This window comes from Nothobranchius furzeri, chromosome 9 (assembly GCF_043380555.1).
Source record: "Nothobranchius furzeri strain GRZ-AD chromosome 9, NfurGRZ-RIMD1, whole genome shotgun sequence".
Taxonomy (NCBI): domain Eukaryota; kingdom Metazoa; phylum Chordata; class Actinopteri; order Cyprinodontiformes; family Nothobranchiidae; genus Nothobranchius; species Nothobranchius furzeri.
In genome coordinates this window covers 59,644,871-59,666,083 of record NC_091749.1, presented here as the reverse complement: position 1 = coordinate 59,666,083, position 21,213 = coordinate 59,644,871, and the positions used below count along the sequence as shown (strand labels likewise).

The 21,213-nt window shown below is 40.8% G+C and overlaps 1 protein-coding gene across 1 annotated transcript; it reads left to right on the top strand.

Moving 5' to 3' along the window:
- The first annotated feature begins 2,849 nt into the window (after positions 1 to 2,849).
- On the top strand, positions 2,850 to 20,933 carry lipca (lipase, hepatic a). Its single transcript, XM_015952999.3, has 9 exons — positions 2,850 to 3,083; positions 4,723 to 4,907; positions 5,101 to 5,280; positions 5,444 to 5,561; positions 6,463 to 6,696; positions 9,439 to 9,681; positions 17,914 to 18,028; positions 18,292 to 18,510; positions 20,287 to 20,933. Exons 1-9 carry the CDS (start codon positions 3,002 to 3,004, stop codon positions 20,405 to 20,407), a joined length of 1,497 nt encoding a protein of 498 aa, XP_015808485.3. The 5' UTR covers positions 2,850 to 3,001; the 3' UTR covers positions 20,408 to 20,933.
- The last annotated feature ends 280 nt before the right edge of the window (positions 20,934 to 21,213 follow it).

Sequence of the window (21,213 nt, the reverse complement as noted above, 5' to 3'; positions counted from 1 at the left end):
AAAAAGATGCGAAGCAAGCGTTTTATTTGTGGACGGAAATGACAGAAAACATGGGTTTGGAGGTGGCGAGCGCATGAAGAGGTGGAGGAGAATGAGAGATAAATTTGTCTGTGTTAAAAGTCTCTTATATACAAAAAAAACCCACAATATAAACACACTATCTTGGACCGATACATGACAGGATGCCAAAGAACAGCGCTACGCCCTCTGTTGTCCTGGCGGGGAATTGCTTTTTTAATCACGTCTCACCCCTAATTTAAAGTCCATCGCTGATAGTCTCCATTTGGTTTGATTTTCGTCCAATTCAGTTGCATATCCAGCACAGACCCTGTGCCCTTCAGTTTAGAGGTAATTTCTAAGCGTTCTCTCATCCAACACTTTATTGTCATTTGTAAATTTTCCAAATGTTTTCTCAAGCATCAATCTAAAAAAAACATGATTATCTGTAATTTTGCATGAAAAAAATTTTTTGGGAGGGTTTTTCTTGTAAAATGCAGTGATGATTAAATGTGTAATCACGTGAGATGAGATGATGTTTTGTGATGTGCAAGCGTGTGATTTGGTGTAAAAATTCAGCTTATGTTAGGTAGCTTTGTACAAATAAAACAAATATTTTCCCACTGAAGTGATTTCATACATAATAACACCCCCACCAAATATTGTGTCCGCATGCATCTTGAAGAATCTTTAACATTAAACATTTTCTAGGTTCACATTTACAAACAAAAACACAGTTTGGGGCAGAGTTCAGCCATTATTTCTACTGATAAAATCTGACCATTTCCAATGCAAACTGCAAGAAACCAAAGAGGCATTAGAGATATCAAACAGGGCAAAAGAGAACTATTATGTAACTTCATGGAGAATGGATGAAGAGAACATCCAGTTCAGTGCGTTCTCTTCCTCAGATGGGATAATTTCTTTGACTTTGCATTCATAATGTACTATAACAAGTTACTGCTCACCAGACTCTTGTTTCTCTGAGGTTAGACCCAATGCTGCAGAAACATTTATCTTTAAGCTTCGTTTTGAGCATTTTCAATAGTTTCATATTTAAAATAGTATTTTCAGTTTGTGCAATTTGTGGATCAAGCACTGATAAACTCCTGATGTCACGTCTCAGTTGAATTTACCCTGCTGTGTTTCATGAAGGCAGACGCTAGCTGCTGTAAAAGTTCACCCACACAGAAACCAGAGCACTCGCCCATGTCCACATTACCCAGAAAAGCAGACCAGGTCATCGGGTTTGTAGTCTAAAACAGCTCAAATGCAGATGTGTCGTTTTGAGTTTAAAACTGTGATTAAGCTCTTTGTTGCGTGAATGAATGAAGGAAAATTTTTACAATAAAACATTACGCATTTTTAACTCTTGCTTAATGTAGCATAGAGGGAAAGTAACTGAGATTTTTAGATACTCTTTATCCAGATGTTTATCTGCATTTAACTATGCAATGCATCTGAATCAGTCAGAATGTATCAGAGCTGTTTTCACTTAGCATTAACAATAAAATAATTATTTAAAAAGTTTGAATTCAGTATGAATTGTTTATATTTTTTGCTTTCTGAAAGGCAGACATCTTCTGTCTGTGTACTCTGAGGGTCTCCATGACCAGTGTCAGACCATGACTGTGTACTAATCTGACCTCTGTCAAACTGATACTTGAAATCAATCCAGGGAAAGGGTGACTGTGCTCTTTTCTTATTGGTAGGAATCAAATCATTAATAATAATCATAACAAAAGAAACTCCAAGAGAGAGCGGAGCTTGACTCTTGCAAAATCACAAAAGTTGGTGTATAAATAGGTAGTTTTAAAACTTTAAACTATAGAGCTTGTGAGATTTATCTAGGTGATTGTTCAGTTAGAAATTTGACCAGTTTCATATCTGGCATCACTCTGCAGCCCTCTGCTGACCAAAAACCACAACAGGTTTTTTGAGCGGGTAGATGTCCTAGGGGGCACTCTTTACCCGCTTTACAGCAGCTAGCAGTTAGCATTTTCAGTTCATCGTCAATAAAAAGCTTTTTCTGTTTGCATCATGGTGGAGCCTGGAAGTAAAAATAAGAGAGTAACATCTTTGGAGGCAAAGCAAAGAGCCAAAACCAGAATGAACATTGCCGTGGCCTACGCTATTTTGAGGAAGCTAAAGGAGGCTACAAAATCATGGACTGAGTAATAAACCATAGTGTATAAAAATAGAGATTACAGTAAAGACAGAACTTGAAACCTCAAAATAAAAACTGATTAAGAGGCTACACGTGTAAAAATACACAAATCATAAAAGCTAAAATGACTGAAAATGAACAGGATAATAAAAGATTGTCATGTAAGGGAGTGTAAGGATGAGATTAAACCTCAGTGTTATACAGAGGCTTTACTGTGTTGGGACCCAACACGACAGCAGAGATACATTAAACTTCAGAAAGTTCTGACTTTTGTTGTTTTAGCTCTCGTTGGATAACATTAAGCAAACAGCCTCATTGATTGACCAATCCAAACATCAGAATTTTTTTTTTGTTGTTGTACAAATTGGGTACATGAAGTGCTACGTTTCAACTGTTCAAACATTTATTGCAACAATGTGGAAAAATCCCGCCAGAAAAACATTTTATTTCATTCATTTGACTTTTGGGATTCTGAGAAAGTGTCTCAGGTGCTGCTGCAGGTACGGCGGGCCTGGTCAGGGTCTGTTTAAAGAGTCCAGGGTCAGCCTTCCAGCTGCTATCAGCACATTTTACTTTAACCCCTTCCTGCTCGTACCTTTGCTCTTTCACAATGTGGTCGGTCACCACGAGCCAATCAGGTTAGGGCCAAAACCACCTGATCCATAAACTGTGACTTCTGGCGGCTCCTCTCTATCAGCTCAGTGAAGAAGGATGATCCCATTTTAAAACTTAGGACAGCAATGAAGCTTTTTTAATAGAGCTTTTACACCTGCACTCACCCAAGTAAAAAAAAAAAAAACACCTGAGAGGAATCTTCACGCAGTCTTGTGTGACATCATGTCTGTGGTCAAAATCCTGTGCTGTTTGCTGATATTTCATCATCTCTGTGAGGGGAAGAAAATCAGAGGATACAGGGCAGGTAAGTAAAGGATTAAAGTATCATTTGTTTTTTTAGGCTTTCAGCTTGTATGAATAAATGAAAGGAATATTGAAACACATGCAATGATAAAGCTAGTTAAAAGCCTAAACAGATGTTACATACAAAAAATCTGCATGAAAGTTTTGCAAAACTTTCATGCAGATTTTTTTAAAATGAGATGAAAGTCAGGTTTCCATCATCAATTTTGTCTAAACAAGATCCAAGTGCACTGAAAAGCAGATTTTTCTTTATTTAGCGGTTGCTTTGGAAATGTACATTTAAAGTAATATACAAAATCATAATTTGTTTTAGTCGTTTATCAGGTGTGCAGTGAGTTTTACTTATGTTTCTCCTAAAATAAATTATGTATTTGGAAAAAAATAAAACAATCACTTCCTCTTTTGGTCTGATTTTCATTAAAATTGAAGATTTTAGAAAAAAGGTTCAATTCGTGTGAAACTTCAGAATCCACCTGCAAACCACTTTGTGGTTCATTTTGGTGCAAAATTGCAATTTCATCTTCCTAAGACTAAGCCTGGGCAGTTGTGTCTGCAGTGGTTATTATTATCATTATTATTGTTGTTGTTGTTATTATTATTATTATTATTATTATTATTATTATTATTATGCAAACACTGTGTGTTGCTGTCTCGAGGTTGTTTGGGTTACACAACACGGATTTGTAAACTTTGTCCTTTGAGACAAAATGTGGTAATCACTGTAAACAATTTGTATTTTTACAAATATCTCAATCCAAGTGTTTGTCTGATCAGCTTTAATGGTTTTACAAACAAATTAAATATCCATGTGAGTAAAGCTGTGCTGCTGCTAAGACAAAACTAAATTATCTGAGTTAATTTAGCCGTTTTACTACTACTAATACTACTTCTACTACTACAACAACTACTACTACTACTGCTACTACTACTACTACTACTACTACTACTTCTACAACAACAACAACAACAACTACTACTACTACTACTACTACTACTTCTACTACTACAACAACTACTACTACTACTGCTACTACTACTACTACTACTACTACTACTACTTCTACAACAACAACAACAACTACTACTACTACTACTACTACTACTACAACTACTACAACAACTACTTCTACTACTACAACAACTACTACTACTTCTACTACTACAAATACTACTATTACTACTACTAATAATAATAATCATAATAATAATAATAATAATAACAACAGGAAGAAGAAGATGAGTTATGTGGAAAAACCTGCAATTAAAAAAAATTCTGGCAACATTAAAACAATAAAGTTATAATTAGATGAAGTTTTCTACAAAACACAAAAGAAACATGGAGAGGTATCTTTAAGAATCAATATCTGTAGTATTTAGGAGAGAAACGTTTAGAAAAACTCACATTTTGAGGCATTTCCGACTAGTTTTCTGATGTCGATGCCAGCTTATGAAGGCACAACTAATTGAATCTGTTAGTCAGCCTACAGTCTGGTGGTTGGGAGAACAAACAAAAAATCAGTGCATTAATTTAAAAATTTCCACAGATCCAAAGTGGGAAAATAAAGGGAAGTTTCCACAAATGTCTGAAATGAAAGTGAAGAAGAGTAAAGAGATAACTGGGCTGCTGTCTGATTTCTGAGGTATGCTGGACACGGCTGAGGGGGGTGTCTCACGGGTGAAACGGCCACATGTCAGCAGCTCAATCTTCAGGCTGTTTTTAGGAGGTGAGGACACCTGCACACTGGACCCTCTGCAGCTGCAAACTCTCACCTCCTGTGGCTTCAACAGCAGTAATCCCCTCATCATCATCACTCATGGGTGGTCGGTAAGGTCATCTCCCACTTTCTTTATGCCTCACTGAACTCAACCCAGAACTCAACCAAATGTGTTCAAAAGCATGAAGGAAATAGCTAAAACAGTTTGAATCTGTTTTAAATGTTTCATTGATAAGCTGCATTCAAAAATGAGTCTTGCTGTCATTTCAAAGGATGTTTTCAACCGTTGTCTTGTTTTTTAAGGTGGATAAAATGATGGAGAGCTGGGTGCTCAAGCTGGCCACAAGTCTCAAGAGAAACCTTGTGGACGTCAATGTGGTGATCACCGACTGGCTGTCATTGGCTAATCAGCATTATCCCATAGCAGTACAGAGCACCCGCACCGTGGGAAGGGACATCGCTCACCTGCTGCACAAACTGCAGGTGTCCTCTGGCTTTCGTTTTCTTTGAAGAAATTTATTTTTTTATCATCAAACAAAGTCAATTATGTTTAAGAACATACATTTCCGCTATGGGAACTCACCATAAACTATTCTGCGTGCATCTAACTTTCCTAAATAAAATGTTTGTATTAAATCCCCTACAGGAAAAGTACCAGTATTCCCTTAGAAAGGCTCATCTGATTGGCTACAGCCTGGGCGCTCACATATCTGGGTTTGCAGGAAGTAATCTGGCAGGTTCTGAGAAGATTGGCAGAATAACTGGTGAGCGTTTTTCTTTCATGACTTTTTAGAAAAATAATTTTTCAGTGAAAATAAATAAGGTTGCGACTAACTGTAAAAACATGGAGATAGAACATATAAATGTTTTAAAAGAAGAATGATTTAAACTTTATTATAAATTTAAAAAACAGATCAAAGAGGACATGACGGATGTTTGACTGAAAAAAGCTCCATGGTGCCAGGAATGGATGAGATTCGTTCTGAGATGTAAATGTGGCTGTCATGGCTGACATGCATCTTTAATGTTGCATGTAGAACCAGGGTGATAGCACCTGAGTGGAAGATCAGGGTCAAGGGTCCCTCAGGAGGAGCTGGAGAGCATCATTAGGAGGAGGATTGCCTCAGGTTTCCCCTCTGGACCTGTCACCTCCCTGACCCAATCTTAAATAAGTGATGGGAAATGGATAAAGAGACTAAAGAAAGCTGAAATGTGCAAAAAGAGACTCATGTAGAGTTTCAAGACATCCTGAGGAGCATCTCACAATTATTTAGGTTTTGTTGAGCAGTTTGGTTGACAGCAGTCTCATTAAAAGTTCCCAACATTGTAATATTTGTTTTTGTAGTAATACTTTGTGTTTAAAATTTTCCACAATACATTAAGTAGAAGCCAAGCTTTAGAAGATCACTGACTGCAGCAGTATGAAGGCAAATGACACGTCGGTAAAGTATTCATTAATGATGGTTGACACCCTCCACACAGACGTCCAAAAGGCTGTGAAAGCTTTAGAAGTAGCATGATCAAAAACCTCAAAACAGTAGATTTGTAATAAAAAACAGCAAATGTTTAATTTCTCCTTCAATCGCTGTTATGCTGAATTTGTTAAAAAAATTTCATGTCATCTTATCTGTGAGTTCCAGGAATAATGTATTTCTGTCTCTGCAGGCCTGGATCCTGCAGGGCCGCTGTTTGAAGGCATGTCTCCCACAGACAGACTTTCTCCTGATGATGCAGAGTTTGTGGATGCCATCCACACCTTCACCCACGAGCGTCTGGGCCTCAGCGTGGGCATCAAGCAGGCCGTGGCACATTATGACTTTTACCCCAACGGGGGAGACTTTCAGCCGGGATGTGACCTGCACAACATCTACGATCACATAAGCGAATACGGGATTTCTGGTACGATAGCATAGATAATCATGGCTTTACATAACACTTATAAGCTCCTTGTGAGTATTTTTTTCTGCACACTGGTGAATAATTTTGGCTATGCTAACGCAATGTATCTAAATTTTTCACAAGATGTGAAAATTTTAAGAGAATTACCAAAAGAAACAAAAAGAAAATTTCCTTTACTCCCACAACACTGGCATCACTTTATAGCGTTCCTGCTCCTTTTTCATTTTTTTGTGCCATTGACTCTCATGTACATATTTTCTTTTTCTAATGAGCCTAAATATTAGCATTTTTATTTTCATTCTTATTCTGTCTGGGTTCCCAGACCAGTCACAGATTTAATATTTAGTTTTTATTGTTTTCCACTAGATTGTGTATTTCCCTCATATATAGCAGGGCAATGACTGACACTGCATTCAAATAAAAAATATATATATATTTTTTATATTTGTATGTCCATTAGTGGCATTCCAAGGCCTTTGGATATACCACCAAAAAATGATTGAATTGATCATCAACCCAGCAATAAAGTGTTCAAATCTCAGAAATACACAATTACTTTATTATATTTTGAGAGGACTGAAGCCAAGGAGGAAATTCATGTTAAAAAAATAATAATAATGAAAAAGGGGGACTTATGAACAAATATGTGACATTTCCGTACAAAGTTTTGTTTCAGCATTCTTTTGGGCACAAGGAGTAGAAATGCTATAAAAATTAAAACAATATAATAATAATATGTGGATCATTATTATGGGGAGAATGACATGAAAAGCATGTATTGAAGGTCTAGGTTATTCAAAAATATAAAAAAATTATAGTAAATATATGAGTAGGATCATAAAAGTCTCAGAACTTTTGGGAAGAATTAAGAACTGAGTTTTTAAATTAAATCTTTAAATTTAAATTAGAAATTTGATCTTTTGATTAATTTATATAAAAACAATCCTTTTCTCAATACGACTCTATTACTGAAACTATCAGAAAACTGCAAAGTACGGGTCATTAAAGAAAAATTACAACACTTAGTGGTAAATAGTGGCAGTGTGTAGTTTCCTGCTACTAGGGGGCAGTACGTACATTTCAGGGTAGTTTCGCACGATATCGCTGTGACTGTGCCAGTTTTAAAAAAACATTACGGTAAATGTTGTTACCTGTGGAGCAGAAAGCATACAACCTCAGCGTGACTCCTCAGACTTTGACAGCCCTTGAGGTAATTCCATCCAGCGAATGCAATGCTTGTAGTTTTCTGGTGCTGTAGTTTCTGGATCTGCTCGGGTCCCGCAGCTGTAGATGATGTCATCACACTACGGCAATACCGCTCGGCCAATTTTGCCTCTCTTTTTTATTCTGTTCTTTCACATAGTTTTTGGAAAGAGTTTAGCAGTTTTGTTATTAAATTCCTACAACCTAAATGTTTTTGAATGTGTTAACGTAAATTCCATAAGATGTCATTAACAGGTGCAGGACCCCAAGCCGGCCAGAAGGAAACATGGGCCCGATCCCAATATTCGCACTGCGCCCTGCGGTCTTCAGCAAAGTGCACTTGGAGTGGCTTCAAGTGTGTGGTGCACAAGTGGGCATTGCGTCATCAACCGCAACGCATGTCAGGATGCTGGACACTGTGGTAGTTGTTTTTAAAAACCTTTATTCAAAACATTCAAACAAACAACCAAACAGTTATTTGAAATAAATAAACATTCATTGCTTTGTCTAAAAGTTTCAGCGCATCAACTGGTGATCCTAAAATGAACAATTTTCATTAGAAAATAAATATTTTCAGAAAAGGAACTTGAGCTTTTCTCCGGTAGCAATGGATTGTGGGTAATACCCTTCACCCAAGTCCACATCGATGCAGACTTGGGTGAAGTGGCAGATCAAGGGTGCAAAAGGGGCATGATCAACTTCCGCACTTGAGAATCGGGACACACTACCCACTCTCACCCCTGGTGGACATGATGGATCGTGCAATTGAAGGGTGCAAGGGTGGAAGTGTGAGTATTGGGATTGGGCCATGGCGACTAATATGGCATCCCCCAAAGATGCTGGACCTGCGCCCAATGTACTTTAGAACCAATTTTTATGGTTATATGTTACGAAGCAGCCAACATTTTCTACAGCTGGATGTCATTTTATTCATTTTCAACGTTTTGATGGATATTTCCAGAGATTAACAGTTAAAAACTACACACTGTCTCTTTAATTATCATAACTTATGTTTGTAATTTTTTCAGAGGTTTTTCAAAGAACCTCATAACAAAGTATTTTTTATTCAACTTTTTCTTACCTTAATGAGTTCTTTACAGCCCAACGCAGACTCTCTCTATATCACAACATTTTTCCACATAATCTACCTTGCCAAATCAAAACACTGGTTTAGAAGCCTTTTTTCTTTTTTGTGTTGGCAGATTTTCTTTCTGGGTTTATGCTGATGCTCCAGTCCCACAGACATGACTCTGGGGAATAGTGGTGCCTCTCGACTGAAAACAGATCTGCATAATATGACAGTGATAACCACAATAATGCATCTGTCTTCTACAAGAGTTAATTGGTAACATGTGGCCTTGGGTTCACAAATCGGACTCAGTGGTTCATGTGCTGTGACAGAAAGACAGGAAGATAGAATTAGATTTGATCATAATGAATCCATAAATAAGAATCTGACTCAAGTTAGCTCCTGATCTGCTCACCATGATGTAAAAGAAAAACCTCAGATTGTCACTTTTCTTTTTAATCTTCACTCAGGCTTTGAACAAACTGTGAAATGCGCACACGAGCGCTCCGTCCATCTGTTTATTGACTCTCTACTGAACAAAGACAAGCAGAGCAGAGCCTACATGTGCAAGGACAACAAGGCTTTTGTCCGGGGCGTCTGCTTGGACTGCAGAGGCAACCGCTGCAACACTCTGGGTTATGACATCAAGAAGGTCCGGACAGGCAGAAGCAAGAAGCTTTACCTGAAAACACGATCCAGGATGCCTTTTAAACGTATGTGCACACACCCTTACCCTATACATCATCTTTAAATAAATACATATGAGAGGTGTAAGTGACGTGAAATATTCAACTAAAGTAGTCATGATTTCATGACTTAAAGGGATACTTTGCTACTTTTTCACATTTTAAAATAATTTTCTGGAGCCAGTATGTGCTAAAATGACCCTTTACAAGGTTAATGAAAGGCCACCCAGCCCCTATTGCTCCCTGTAGCCGCTTGCAACTTCAGACGAGCGGGCTGCTCTGTTTTGAACTTGGAAAAAACTGAGCTGACAGACCAAACTTCAGTCTGGCTCCAGCACATTTCCTGCATGTTTTAGATCACAGCTGATATGTTTAATTTAGCGATGAATCACTCCTGTAGAATGAAGGCTGGGGAGACATTTCAGCTGTTAGATTAAGGTGTTAAAAAGACGAACGAACAGCGAGAAGATAGGTTTTGCTTTTGGGTCTACAAACACACACTAGGGGGTGCTAAAAGCAAGCCAAAACTGCCTAGTTACCCTTTAATCCTCCTATTCTCTTCAAATATTTCTATTACTATTACTAATAATACCAAGACCAAGTCACTGCTTTGCAAGTCACAAGTCTTTCCAGTCAAGTCTCGAGTCAAGTCAGAGTCAAAGACAACCAAGTCCAATTCGAGTCCAAAGTCACTGATGTGGAAGTCCAAGTCAAGTCCAAGTCCTTAACTTTGAATTTTCAAGTCATAATCAAGTCATCTGTTCAACTTCAATTTAATGACAACGATAACAAATAAATTCCAGAAATAAAGTTCAGTTCAGTTCGGTTCAGTTCAGTTTATTTTTATTTCAAACATTTCACACATATATCATTACAAAATATCATTCCATTATTTGTTTGAAAAGGAGTAGGCAGAAGTATTTACTTATTTGTCCCTACACCCAATTTTTACCTCTTATTCATTTGATTTTCTTTCAATTTTAAATTAAACAAACAACATATGAGAAAAAATTATATATATATATATATATATATAACAAAAAACAAAACAACATATGAAAAACAGAGAATGTGTAAATTTGCAGATTCACCATTTATGGAAAAATAAAAAAAAAATAAAAAACACAGAAAAAGAAGCACAATAAAGCTTCTTAAAGCTTAATTTATTTGGTCAAACAAGCAGAAAGTGAAGTTGATTATAAACAAAGTGCTGCTGCATTTAGCAGTACAAGATCTAACCCAGAACCAAAAATGATTTATGATTTTTGTCCATGTAGTGCCACTTTTGTGCAAAAATATCAAATATGCTCAAGTCATCATCAAGTCAACAGATGCAAGTCTATTCAAGTTGCAAGTCATTGGCGTTCAAGTCCGAGTCAAGTCGTAAGTCTTTATAGATTTTATCAAGTCAAGTCAGGAGTAGTTAAAACTATGACCCGAGTCTTACTCGAGTCCAAGTCATGTGTCTCGAGTCCACACCTCTGAATACTACTACATTTTACTTTAGGGGTCAACCTTCTCAGTGGCTTAGTGATAGAGTGGGAGATCGAGGTTAAAATCCCGGTCGGGTCATACACTCGGACACTCAGCTTTAAAGGGGTTGGGGGGTTAAATGTCATGATCATGCCTGGATCTCTGTGTTTTCCTGTCTCCCTGCAGCATTAATCTAGCTGATTAATTCCACTTGTGCTGCTCCCTATTTAAGCACCTGGCTCCTGCTGCTCAGTGCGAAATTGTCTGCTGCCCTGTAACAAGTCCTTTGAGTGTTTGAACCTGTCTACCTGCCTGTTTATTAGTGACATCTGCCTGCCTGACCACGGAACCTGCCTGCCTGTTTATTAGTGACCTCTGCCTGCCTGACCACGGAACCTGTCTGTCTGCCTGTTGCCCGACCTCAGTCTGTCTGACCACGAAACCCCTCTATTGCCTCAGTTCCAGCCTGAATCTGAGTACTCACCTTCATTGGCATCCCTCTCCGCTGAGCACCGCTGCTGTTTTCAGAAGATCAGCACTCTTCAGATTAAGACATCTGAATCATCTCCCTCGCTGACTGTTTTCTGTCTCCTAGGCTACGTCACCTGGAACCGACTCCAGCTGGTCCCGATTGCTCTAACAAGTCCTTAAATAAACACTTTAAAACTTTCTCTGTGTTTGGCCGTTGTTGGATCCGGCTGATCGTCACTAGGTCTGACCGTGACAGTACGATCTCGCCATTTAACATGGATCAACAGCCAAGCACCGAATGGTGTACTAAGGTAGAGGGTTCTATCACGGCTCTGGAGTGCAGTGTTCACGAAATTGTTCAGGGAATGGCTAACCTTAAATCTATTCACTCCACCAGCAACGCCGCCGCTTCTTCTCCCAGAGGACTTCCGGTTGACCCTATCCGGGAGCTCAAGTTGCCTCCTCCTGAGCTATTTGCCGGAGAACCAGAACAATGCAGACCTTTTTTGACTCAGTGCTCCCTTACATTTGAGCTGCAGCCATCGTCCTTCCCCTCCGAGCGGGCCAAAGTAGCCTACACTATCTCTCTCCTGTCAGGTCGAGCCGGGCAGTGGGGAACAGCTGCCTGGGAGAGCGATGCTGCCATCTGCGGGTCATTTCAAGAATTCTCAGAAGAATTAAAAAGAGTCTTTGATCCAGTTTGCCCTGAACGTGAGGCAGCTCGGGGTTTGTTCTCCCTCAAACAGGGGGTGAGACCAGTAACGGAATATATTATAGACTTTCATGCTCTAATGTCCAGTAGTCACTGGAATGACAATGCTTTATTTGATGCATTTTATCAAGGACTGTCTGAATGAATCAAGGATGAGTTGGCGGCCAGAGATTCGCCTAGGTCACTCCAAGCCCTGGAACAACTGGCTACTCGCATTGACCTACGACTCAGGGAATGGAGGAGAGAGAGACTGAGTCATGTTCCTCTCTGTGAAACCACCCCCAAGAACCACGGGTCCCCCGGTAAGAACCGAACCACTCACACTGAGGGAGGAGCCCATGCAGATTGGGTGGACCAGACTGTCGGTTCAGGAGAGACAACATCGTCTCAGCAAGGACCTGTGTTTTTATTGTGGAGAGGTTGGTCATCGTGCAGCTGGGTGCCCGTTAAAAGGCTAGACTCAGCAAGGGAGGTAGGGGCCTTACTGAGTCCTGTATCATCTTCTGAAATATATACCCCCCCCCCCCCCCCCCCCCCCCCGAGGTGTTCAGCAAGGCCAAGGCCACCTCGCCCCCCCCCCCCCCCCCCCACCGCAGTTTTGATTGCTCCATCGAATTTCGTCCGGGCACCTCCCCCTCGCGGGAGGGTCTGTTTGCCCTCTCCAAACCGGAGCGGGAGGTGATGGACAAATACCTGGCAGCCGCTCTAGATGCAGGCCTCATTCGTGAGTCATCATCTCCAGCAGGGGCAGGGTTTTTCTTCGTGGGGAAGAAAGATGGGTCATTGAGGCCGTGTACTGACTACCGAAGTTTAAATGACATCACGATTAAGAACCGTTATCCCTTACCTCTTATGAGTACTGTGTTTGACCTTCTACAGGGGAGTTCTGTGTTCACTAAACTAGACCTTCGTAATGCCTATCACCTCGTTCGGATGAAGGAGGGGGAGGAGTGGAAGATGGCTTTTAACACCCCATCTGGCCATTATGAGTACCTCGTCATGCCATTTGGGCTCTGCAACGCTCCAGCGGTTTTTCAAGCCTTGGTCAACAAGGTCCTTCGGGACTTCGTCTACCTGGATGACATGTTGATTTTTTTCTAAGGATCTGTCGAGCCATGTCAAGCATGTCAGAGAGGTACTCATCCGTCTACTACAGAATCAACTATATGTCAAGGCAGAGAAATGCGTACTCCACCAGACTACAGTGATCTTCCTGGGGCCAGTCATTTCCCTTGGAAAGATCGGAATGGACCCCGCTAAGGTCAGTGCTGTCTTGAAATGGCCCGACCCAACCAATGTCAAGGACCTCCAATGTTTCCTGGGGTTCGCCAACTTTTACCGTCATTTTATCAGGAACTATAGCTCTGTTGAAGTTCCCCTCCACCGGTTGACCTCAGGCAAAACTCAATTTATTTGGACAACTGAGGCCAAGGAGGCCTTTTGCAAGCTAAAAGCATTGTTTAAATCTGCCCCCATTCTTTGCATCCCTAACCCCAACAATGCCTTTGGAGTTGAGGTGGACGCTTCCAACACCGGAGTGGGGGCCATCCTGTCGCAAAGGTTCAAGGACAATCTCTTGCATCCCTGCGCCTTCTTCTCTCGACGACTCTCTGTGTCCGAAATGAATTATGATGTGGGAGACAGAGAACTGCTCGCTATTACGTCAGCACTGGAGCAGTGGAGACATTGGTTGGAGGGTTCGCCTCAACCGTTTGTGGTATGGACTGACCACAAGCACCTGGAGTACCTTAAGGGGGGCTAAGAGACTAAACGCTCGACAAGCTCGGTGGGCTCTGTTTTTTGGCAGGTTTGATTTCACATTGTCCCATCTTCCTGGGAGCAAGATTCTGAAGCGGACGCCTTCTTGAGGCAACACCAGACAGAAAACCAATCCACTGGCCTGGAAAAACCAGAGTACATCTTGCCCTCCAAGACCAGGTTAGTCCTCACCTCCCTAGAATGGTTATTTATTCAAGCTCACCGCAGTCACCCCCCACCAGCTCAGTGTCCTGCTAACCATTCCTTCGTTCTTGCTAACCTGGTTTCTCAAGTGTTACAGTTTTGTCATGGATCCAAGCTGTTCTTTCATCCAGGAACCTTGAAGACTCTGTCAGTGGTAAGGTCAGCCTTCTGGTGGCCCACTCTCCATAGAGACACCAGAGAATTTGTCTCTGCTTGCCCCACCTGTGCCCGAATCAAGGTCTCTCGCAGACATCCGGCACGACTGTTCCATCCACTCCCTATTCCCCGAAGACCTTTGTCTCATATCTCGGTTGATTTCGTCACGGGACTACCAGAATCACAAAGTAACACCGTCTTACTCACCACAGTTCATCGATTTTCCAAGATGGTTCATTTGGTTCCACTTGCCAGACTACCCACCGCTTCCAGGTTGGCAGAGGTAATGTCCATCCATCCATCCATTTTCATTCGCTCATCCGGAGTCGGGTCGCGGGGGCAGTAGCCTAAGGCGAAAGGCCCAGACTTCCCTCTCCCCAGCTACTTGGGCCAGCTCCTCTGGGGGAATCCCAAGGCACTCCCTGGCCAGGCGAGAGACATAGTCCCTCCACCGTGTCTTGGGACTATCTTTAGGTCTCCTCCCGGTTGGACGTGCCCAGAAAACCTCACCAGGGAGGCATCCAGGAGGCATCCTGAACTGCCACCTCAACTGGTTTCTCTCGATGTGGAGGAGCAGTGGGTCTACTCGGAGCCCCCCCCCCCCCCCCCCCCCCTTCCCGAATGACCGAGCTTCTCACCCTATCTCTAAGGGTGAATACTCTTCAGAGAATACTCATTTTGGCTGCTTGTATCCGCAATCTCTTTCTTTTGGTCACTACCCAAAGCTCATGACCATAGGTGAGGGTAGGAACGTAGATCGACTGGTAAATCGAGAGCTTCGCCTTCTGACTCAGCTCTCTCTTCACCACGATAGACCATTACAATGCCCACATCACTGCAGATGCAGCACAAATCTGCCTATCGATCTCACGCTCCAGTTTTCTCTCACTCGTGAACAAGACCCCGAGATACTTAAACTCCTCCACTTGGGGCAGGACCTCATCCCTGACCCGGAGAAGGCATTCTACCCTTTTCCAAATCAAGACCATGGTCTCAGATTTAGAGGAGCTGATTCTCATCCCAGCTGCTTCACACTCAGCTGCGAACTGCTCCAGCGAAAGCTGAAGATCACGTTCTGATGAAGCCAACAGGACCACATCATCTGCAAAAAGCAGAGACCTGATCCTCAGGCCACCAAAACAGATGCCCTCCACACTTTGGCTGTGCCAAGAAATCCTGTCCAAAAAGGTTATGAACAGAATCGGTGACAAAGGGCAGACTTGGCGGAGTCCAACGCGATATTAATAATAATAATGCATTGAACTTATATAGCGCTTTTCTAGACACCCAAAGACGCTGTCACACACTCTCACATTCACACATTGCTAGTGATGGTAAGCTACTTGTAGCCACAGCTGCCCTGGGGAGGTCTGACAGAGGCGAGGCTGCCATTGCAGAGCCACGTCAGCCAACACAGCTCCACAACATCCAGAGCCTTAAGGAACTCCTGGTGGATCTCATCCACCCCCGGAGCCTTGCCACAGAGGAGCTTTTTAACCACCTCATTGACCTCAGCCCAGAGATTTGAGAGGCCAACCCAATTGTGATACATTTGGGCCTGCCTGGTCTGACCGGCATCCTCCCCCACCATCTGAGCCAACTCACCACCAGGTAGTGGTCAGTTGACAGCTCCGCCCCTCTCTTCACCCGAGTGTCCAAGACATGCGGCCGCAGGTCAGATAAAACAACAACAAAGTCGAGCATCGAGCTGCAGCCTAAGGTATCCTGATGCCAAGAGCACATATGGACACCTTTATGTCTGAACATGGTGTTCATTATGGACAATCCATGACTGGCACAGAAGTCCAATAACAAAACACCACTCGAATTCAGATCGGGGGGCCGTCCTCCCAATCACACCTCTCCAGGTCTCACTATTGTTGCCCACGTGAGCATTGAAGTCCCCCAGCAGAACGAAGGAGTCACCGGACGGAGCGCTTTCCAGCACCCCCTCCAAGGTCTCCAAAAAGGGTGGGTAGTCTGAACTGTAGTTTGGTGCATAAGCACAGACCACAGTCAGAACCTGTCCCCCCACACATAGGCGGAGGGAGGCTACCCTCTCATTCACTGGGGTAAACCCCAGAATCTGAATCATCTCCCTCACTGACTGTTTTCTGTCTCCCAGGTCACGCCACCCAGAACTGACTCCAGTTGGTCCCGATCGCTTTTAACAAGTCCTTAAGTAAACTCTTTAAAACTTTCTCTGTGTTTGGCTGTTGTTGGATCCGGCTGATCGTCACTAGGTCTGACCTTGACATTAAACCACCAAATGGTTCTTGAGCATGGCCACAGCTGCAGCTCATCACTCCCCTCAGGGATGGGTTAAATGTGGAGATGAAGTTCACCAGTGTGTGATGACTACTGGGACTTTAACTGACTCCAAGGGTAAAAATTATATAAAATGTGTTTGGGGTCAGTTTGATCTCCATGTTTGACCCCAAAGGATTATTTGCCTCCAGAAAGTGGTTAAAATACAATTTTTGTTAGGCACTTGATTTAAAAAAAAAAAAAGAAAAAAAAAGAGACATTTTCACTCGATAATGAAACTCTAGCACCACCATCAGGTTAAATGGTGTATGAGAATTGTTTACAGTTCAACTAAAATAATTATCATCATAAAAATCTTACTCTAAATCAGCTCACTCCACCAGACTGGCAAAAGTCGTGAAATGAAGCCAAATTTTTTAATAACTATTGTTTTATCAATAATGAATATTGAATGGATGAGAGGAGGGTTAAGTGCAAACATAAATTTTTTTTCCACTTTGTTCAGTTACAAAATTGATCAATATCATGATCAATAATTTCTATAATAATATCATCATAATAAATTGTAGTAAGATTAAAAATAAAATTCTCACAAAATTCACAGTTGTGAAAGGAAACAGATAAAATCACATTTTCCAAACACTGCATTCCTACTGATACATCCTGAATATTTATGGAGAGATTATGTAATGCCAGAAAATAATTTTAAATCGAATTATTATTGAACATTTTTTATTTATTTATTTATTTTTGCATACATGGAATGCATATGCTGTTAAAAACACATCCTTTGTTTCTTGGTAAAATATTTAGGTAAATCTTTGACAATGAGGTTTAGTTTAATTCATTTATTTCACAATTAACCAAGTTTTATGTGTTTCTGGTCAGTTTGAAACTCTCACAATTAAAAGATCCAAACTTTTTCTCTTTTGTTTTCAGATTTTTTTTACCTTAATGTTCTAGTACAATTTTTGCATAATTATTTTACAAAATAAAACAGCAAATTTGTCATCTGAATTTAACTATTTATTTTATAGATGTAACACACATTCATGATAACACATATATTAAAGATTTGAACTGACAAGGTTTTAATGTGTTGGAAAAAATTAGGCTTTCCAGCCTTAAAACGTGTACCACACAAGTAAATGTGCAACTAAGCAGAATTAATCATCCCATTCCATCTTCTTTTTTTCTTCTCTCTCATTTTCTCCTAGTCTATCATTACCAGTTCAGGATCCAGTTCATCAACCAGATTGAGAGGACTGAGCCCTTGCTCACCATCTCCCTCACTGGGACAAAGGAGGAAAGTGGAGATGTCAGCATTGCGGTGTGAGTACCGTATCACCCTTCACTGGGATGACATCACATCTAGTCACCCAGTATTTGACCAAGCTGAACTCTGATTTGCTGCAGAAAGAAACCAATAAAAGCTTCTGCATGAAGACAGAATAACCATAAATGAACACTAACATCACATATATTTGGTAGCGATGTTTCCTCCATATTTTGATGCGGTTATCCCTGAAATCATAACAGAGAAATATAAAATATCTTATCTTTTGATTTTTCCCAACATCTAAACTTTCCACCAGGAATGATGGAATTTCCGGCAACACGACCGTCACCTTCCTGATCACTCTGGACAGAGACCTGGGAGAGCTGATGATGCTCAAGTTGAGCTGGGAGGGATCGGATTTGTGGAAGAACGTGTGGAACCGAATGCAGAACATCTTTTCCTGGGCAGGCGAAGGGACAAATCCACATCTGACAGTGGGCAAAATCAGCGTGAAGGCAGGAGAGACGCAGCAGAGGTACAGCTCTCTTAGGGTTTAGAGTCACATTTAAGATTTCACAAAATCAAGATTTATTTAAAAGTTATATTTCTATTAATTAAATAGGGTTGCACATTATTAGTGAAAGCATGCTAAAGAAGCTACTGCCTACTGTAGAGGACGATGGCTCAATTGTTTTTTAAATAAGTAAAAGACAGTTCCAATTTTCTAAAATAAACAGCACTTCATTGCTACTTCAGTAAGTATTTACAGTTTTTCTCAGTTGCTTTGGTGCATTTTTCACAACAGAATTAAACTTTGCACAACAGTTAGTTCAACCTTCACAACATGTAGTCGTTTTGGCACAACCTAGTGGCGGTTTCATGTTCATTTCATGAAGCAGTTGAGTAAGTACAAATGTCTAAAGAATGGTCACTTTTGACTTGCTATTCATCGCTATCTCCTTGCTTTTATCATGAATGTCACAATTATTTATACTTGTGCCGGCTGAATAGTCATTGTCCTTAAAACTAATAGTCTTCATTTCATTGCTTGTGTCATTGCACTCAAAATTGTTGAACATCTTGTCAAACACTTTGTAAACTCATTTTGAAAACCCTATTTTTAAGGAGTTTCAATAGAATTCTCCATAAATTACTTTTCTCAGGTGAACCTTATCTCACACAAATGAAAACTGGTGTGTGTCCTGGTGACAATCGGACAATGTATGTAGTGGTTTGGGATCATGTTAGCTTCCATCACCCTGCTGTAGTCAGGCAGTGGTTTGCAGCACACGACAGGATGCTTATGGAGTTTCTTCCTCCTTACACTCCATTTCTAAATCCAACTGAGGAGTTTTTCTCTTCCTGGAGGTGGAAGGTATATGACAGGCATCCACATACCCAAATGGCCCTGCTAGCAGCTATGGATGCAGGTTGTGACGACATCACAGCAGAGTCCTGCAGAGGGTGGATTCAACACTCCAGAAGTTACTTTCCCCGATGCATCGATAGAGCTGACATTTGCTGTGATGTTGATGAAATTATGTGAGCAGACAGACGGGAGCGTCTAGATATCAATGATTGATATGCAGCAGTGTCTGTTCAGTTTTTAATTTTGATTGTTTCATAACTACTGCAGTAAGGTTTACTGTCTAAGTGAGTTTATGTTTGCTGTAAAATCTTTGTTTTACTGTATTTCCCCAGTTGCACAATGCTGTGAACAGTTCATTTAAATATTATCAAGAGTGCATATGAAGGGTCTTGATTTTCCTTTACAATTCATGGTTTTCAACATGCCATGCATGCTGTCCAGACTTGACATGTCATTGGGAAGCACCTACAAAGAAACCAGTCACAATGAGAACATGTTCAAACCATTTGATTTTGTGACCAAAGGTGCTGGTGTAATGACTTGTAATTGTGACAGCCCTGACACTTTGATTGATATAAGTACTTGCTTTTGATGAATATATTATCTGTTTTGATAAAGGGACTTGCTTTTGAAGCATTGACTAGTTATTTTGAACAACTGACTTTTCTTTTTGATGAAGTGACTCACTTTTGCAAGTTATCCACCATGTTTTGCAGTTTGCACTAATTGTTTTGAGAAAAGCCTTAATAGTAGTGCAGAAATCAATTCTGTTGTGAGAAATGCACCAAAGCAACTGAGAAAAACTGTAGTGTTTCTGTCTCTTCTGACAGCAGAAATGATCTCCGTCTCAGACTTTTACCACCCTCTAGTGGATTATTTCCCTGTTTCACGACTCGGTTCTTAACATCACACAATCATCACTTAATATTCTTCTGTTTTTAGAACATCGTTTTGCACCATGACAAATGATGGACATGTCGAAATGGCCGAAGATAAAGAGTTTGTCCGCTGCAAAGAAGACTCACCAAAGCTGCACAAAAGACACCAACAACACAGAGTCTGAAGATTTCTGATGAAGCTGGAAGTTCAGAAAAAACTTACCCTCCTCAGAATAAAGTGGTGCAAGCTCAACAGTTGTTAACCCGCTCAGGCTCAAAATAAGTTTTGATAAAAGGATGAACAACTAAGTCCTTCAGGGGTACTTCTGAGTTTAAAAAAATGCTCATGAAATACGTGTGGAGTAACCAGGTAGGTTGGTTTTAACTGTTGCAAATCTGCAACGCCTGCCTCCAGAGGGTTAAAGAAATTCAAAAACTAACCAGCACATAATATTTGTGTTTGCTTGCAAACTAGGTTTGGAAAATATTATGCAAGCACCTGTTTCATGCTTTTCTTTGTGAGTGTGTGTACTCAGACTTTCTCTCCAAACAATTGACATATACAAAATTACAGAATCAAAACAAAATCTGAATATTGTTAAACCTGAATATTTTTATTACAAATCGGTGCGATCATATAAGAAAATTAGTTGTTTTTTTAAAAATGTTATTCAAACTCAAGCCAGAGCAATAAACTGATATCTTCAGTGATGTTTTGAGTTTGGATTTCCCCCTCCCTAATACAATGAAGTTTGTGTAAACAGTAACACTGACCGGTGGTAGGAGTTTGGTGCAAACAGTTCAGCAGCCCATTAATGCATCCTCTGCTCCTCTAATCAGAAACCCAGGGTAAACTAAAAGTCTTCATGCGTTTACCTGAAGAAGGCCGATAAGGGCTGCTCGTGGAGTATGGGATGGATGGCCCTTTGTGAAGAGACCGTTAGTGCCTGTACCAGGTGTCATCATGATGGCAGAGATGCTTAGAGCCTGT

Excerpts from the sequence above, each read along its gene's own strand:
- lipca (XM_015952999.3), top strand. The coding sequence starts at position 3,002 with ATGTCTGTGGTCAAAATCCTGTGCTGTTTGCTGATATTTCATCATCTC. Across the intron at positions 4,908-5,100 it reads TCATCACTCATGGGTGGTCG|GTGGATAAAATGATGGAGAG; the intron begins GTAAGGTCATCT and ends TTGTTTTTTAAG. Across the intron at positions 6,697-9,438 it reads AAGCGAATACGGGATTTCTG|GCTTTGAACAAACTGTGAAA; the intron begins GTACGATAGCAT and ends ATCTTCACTCAG.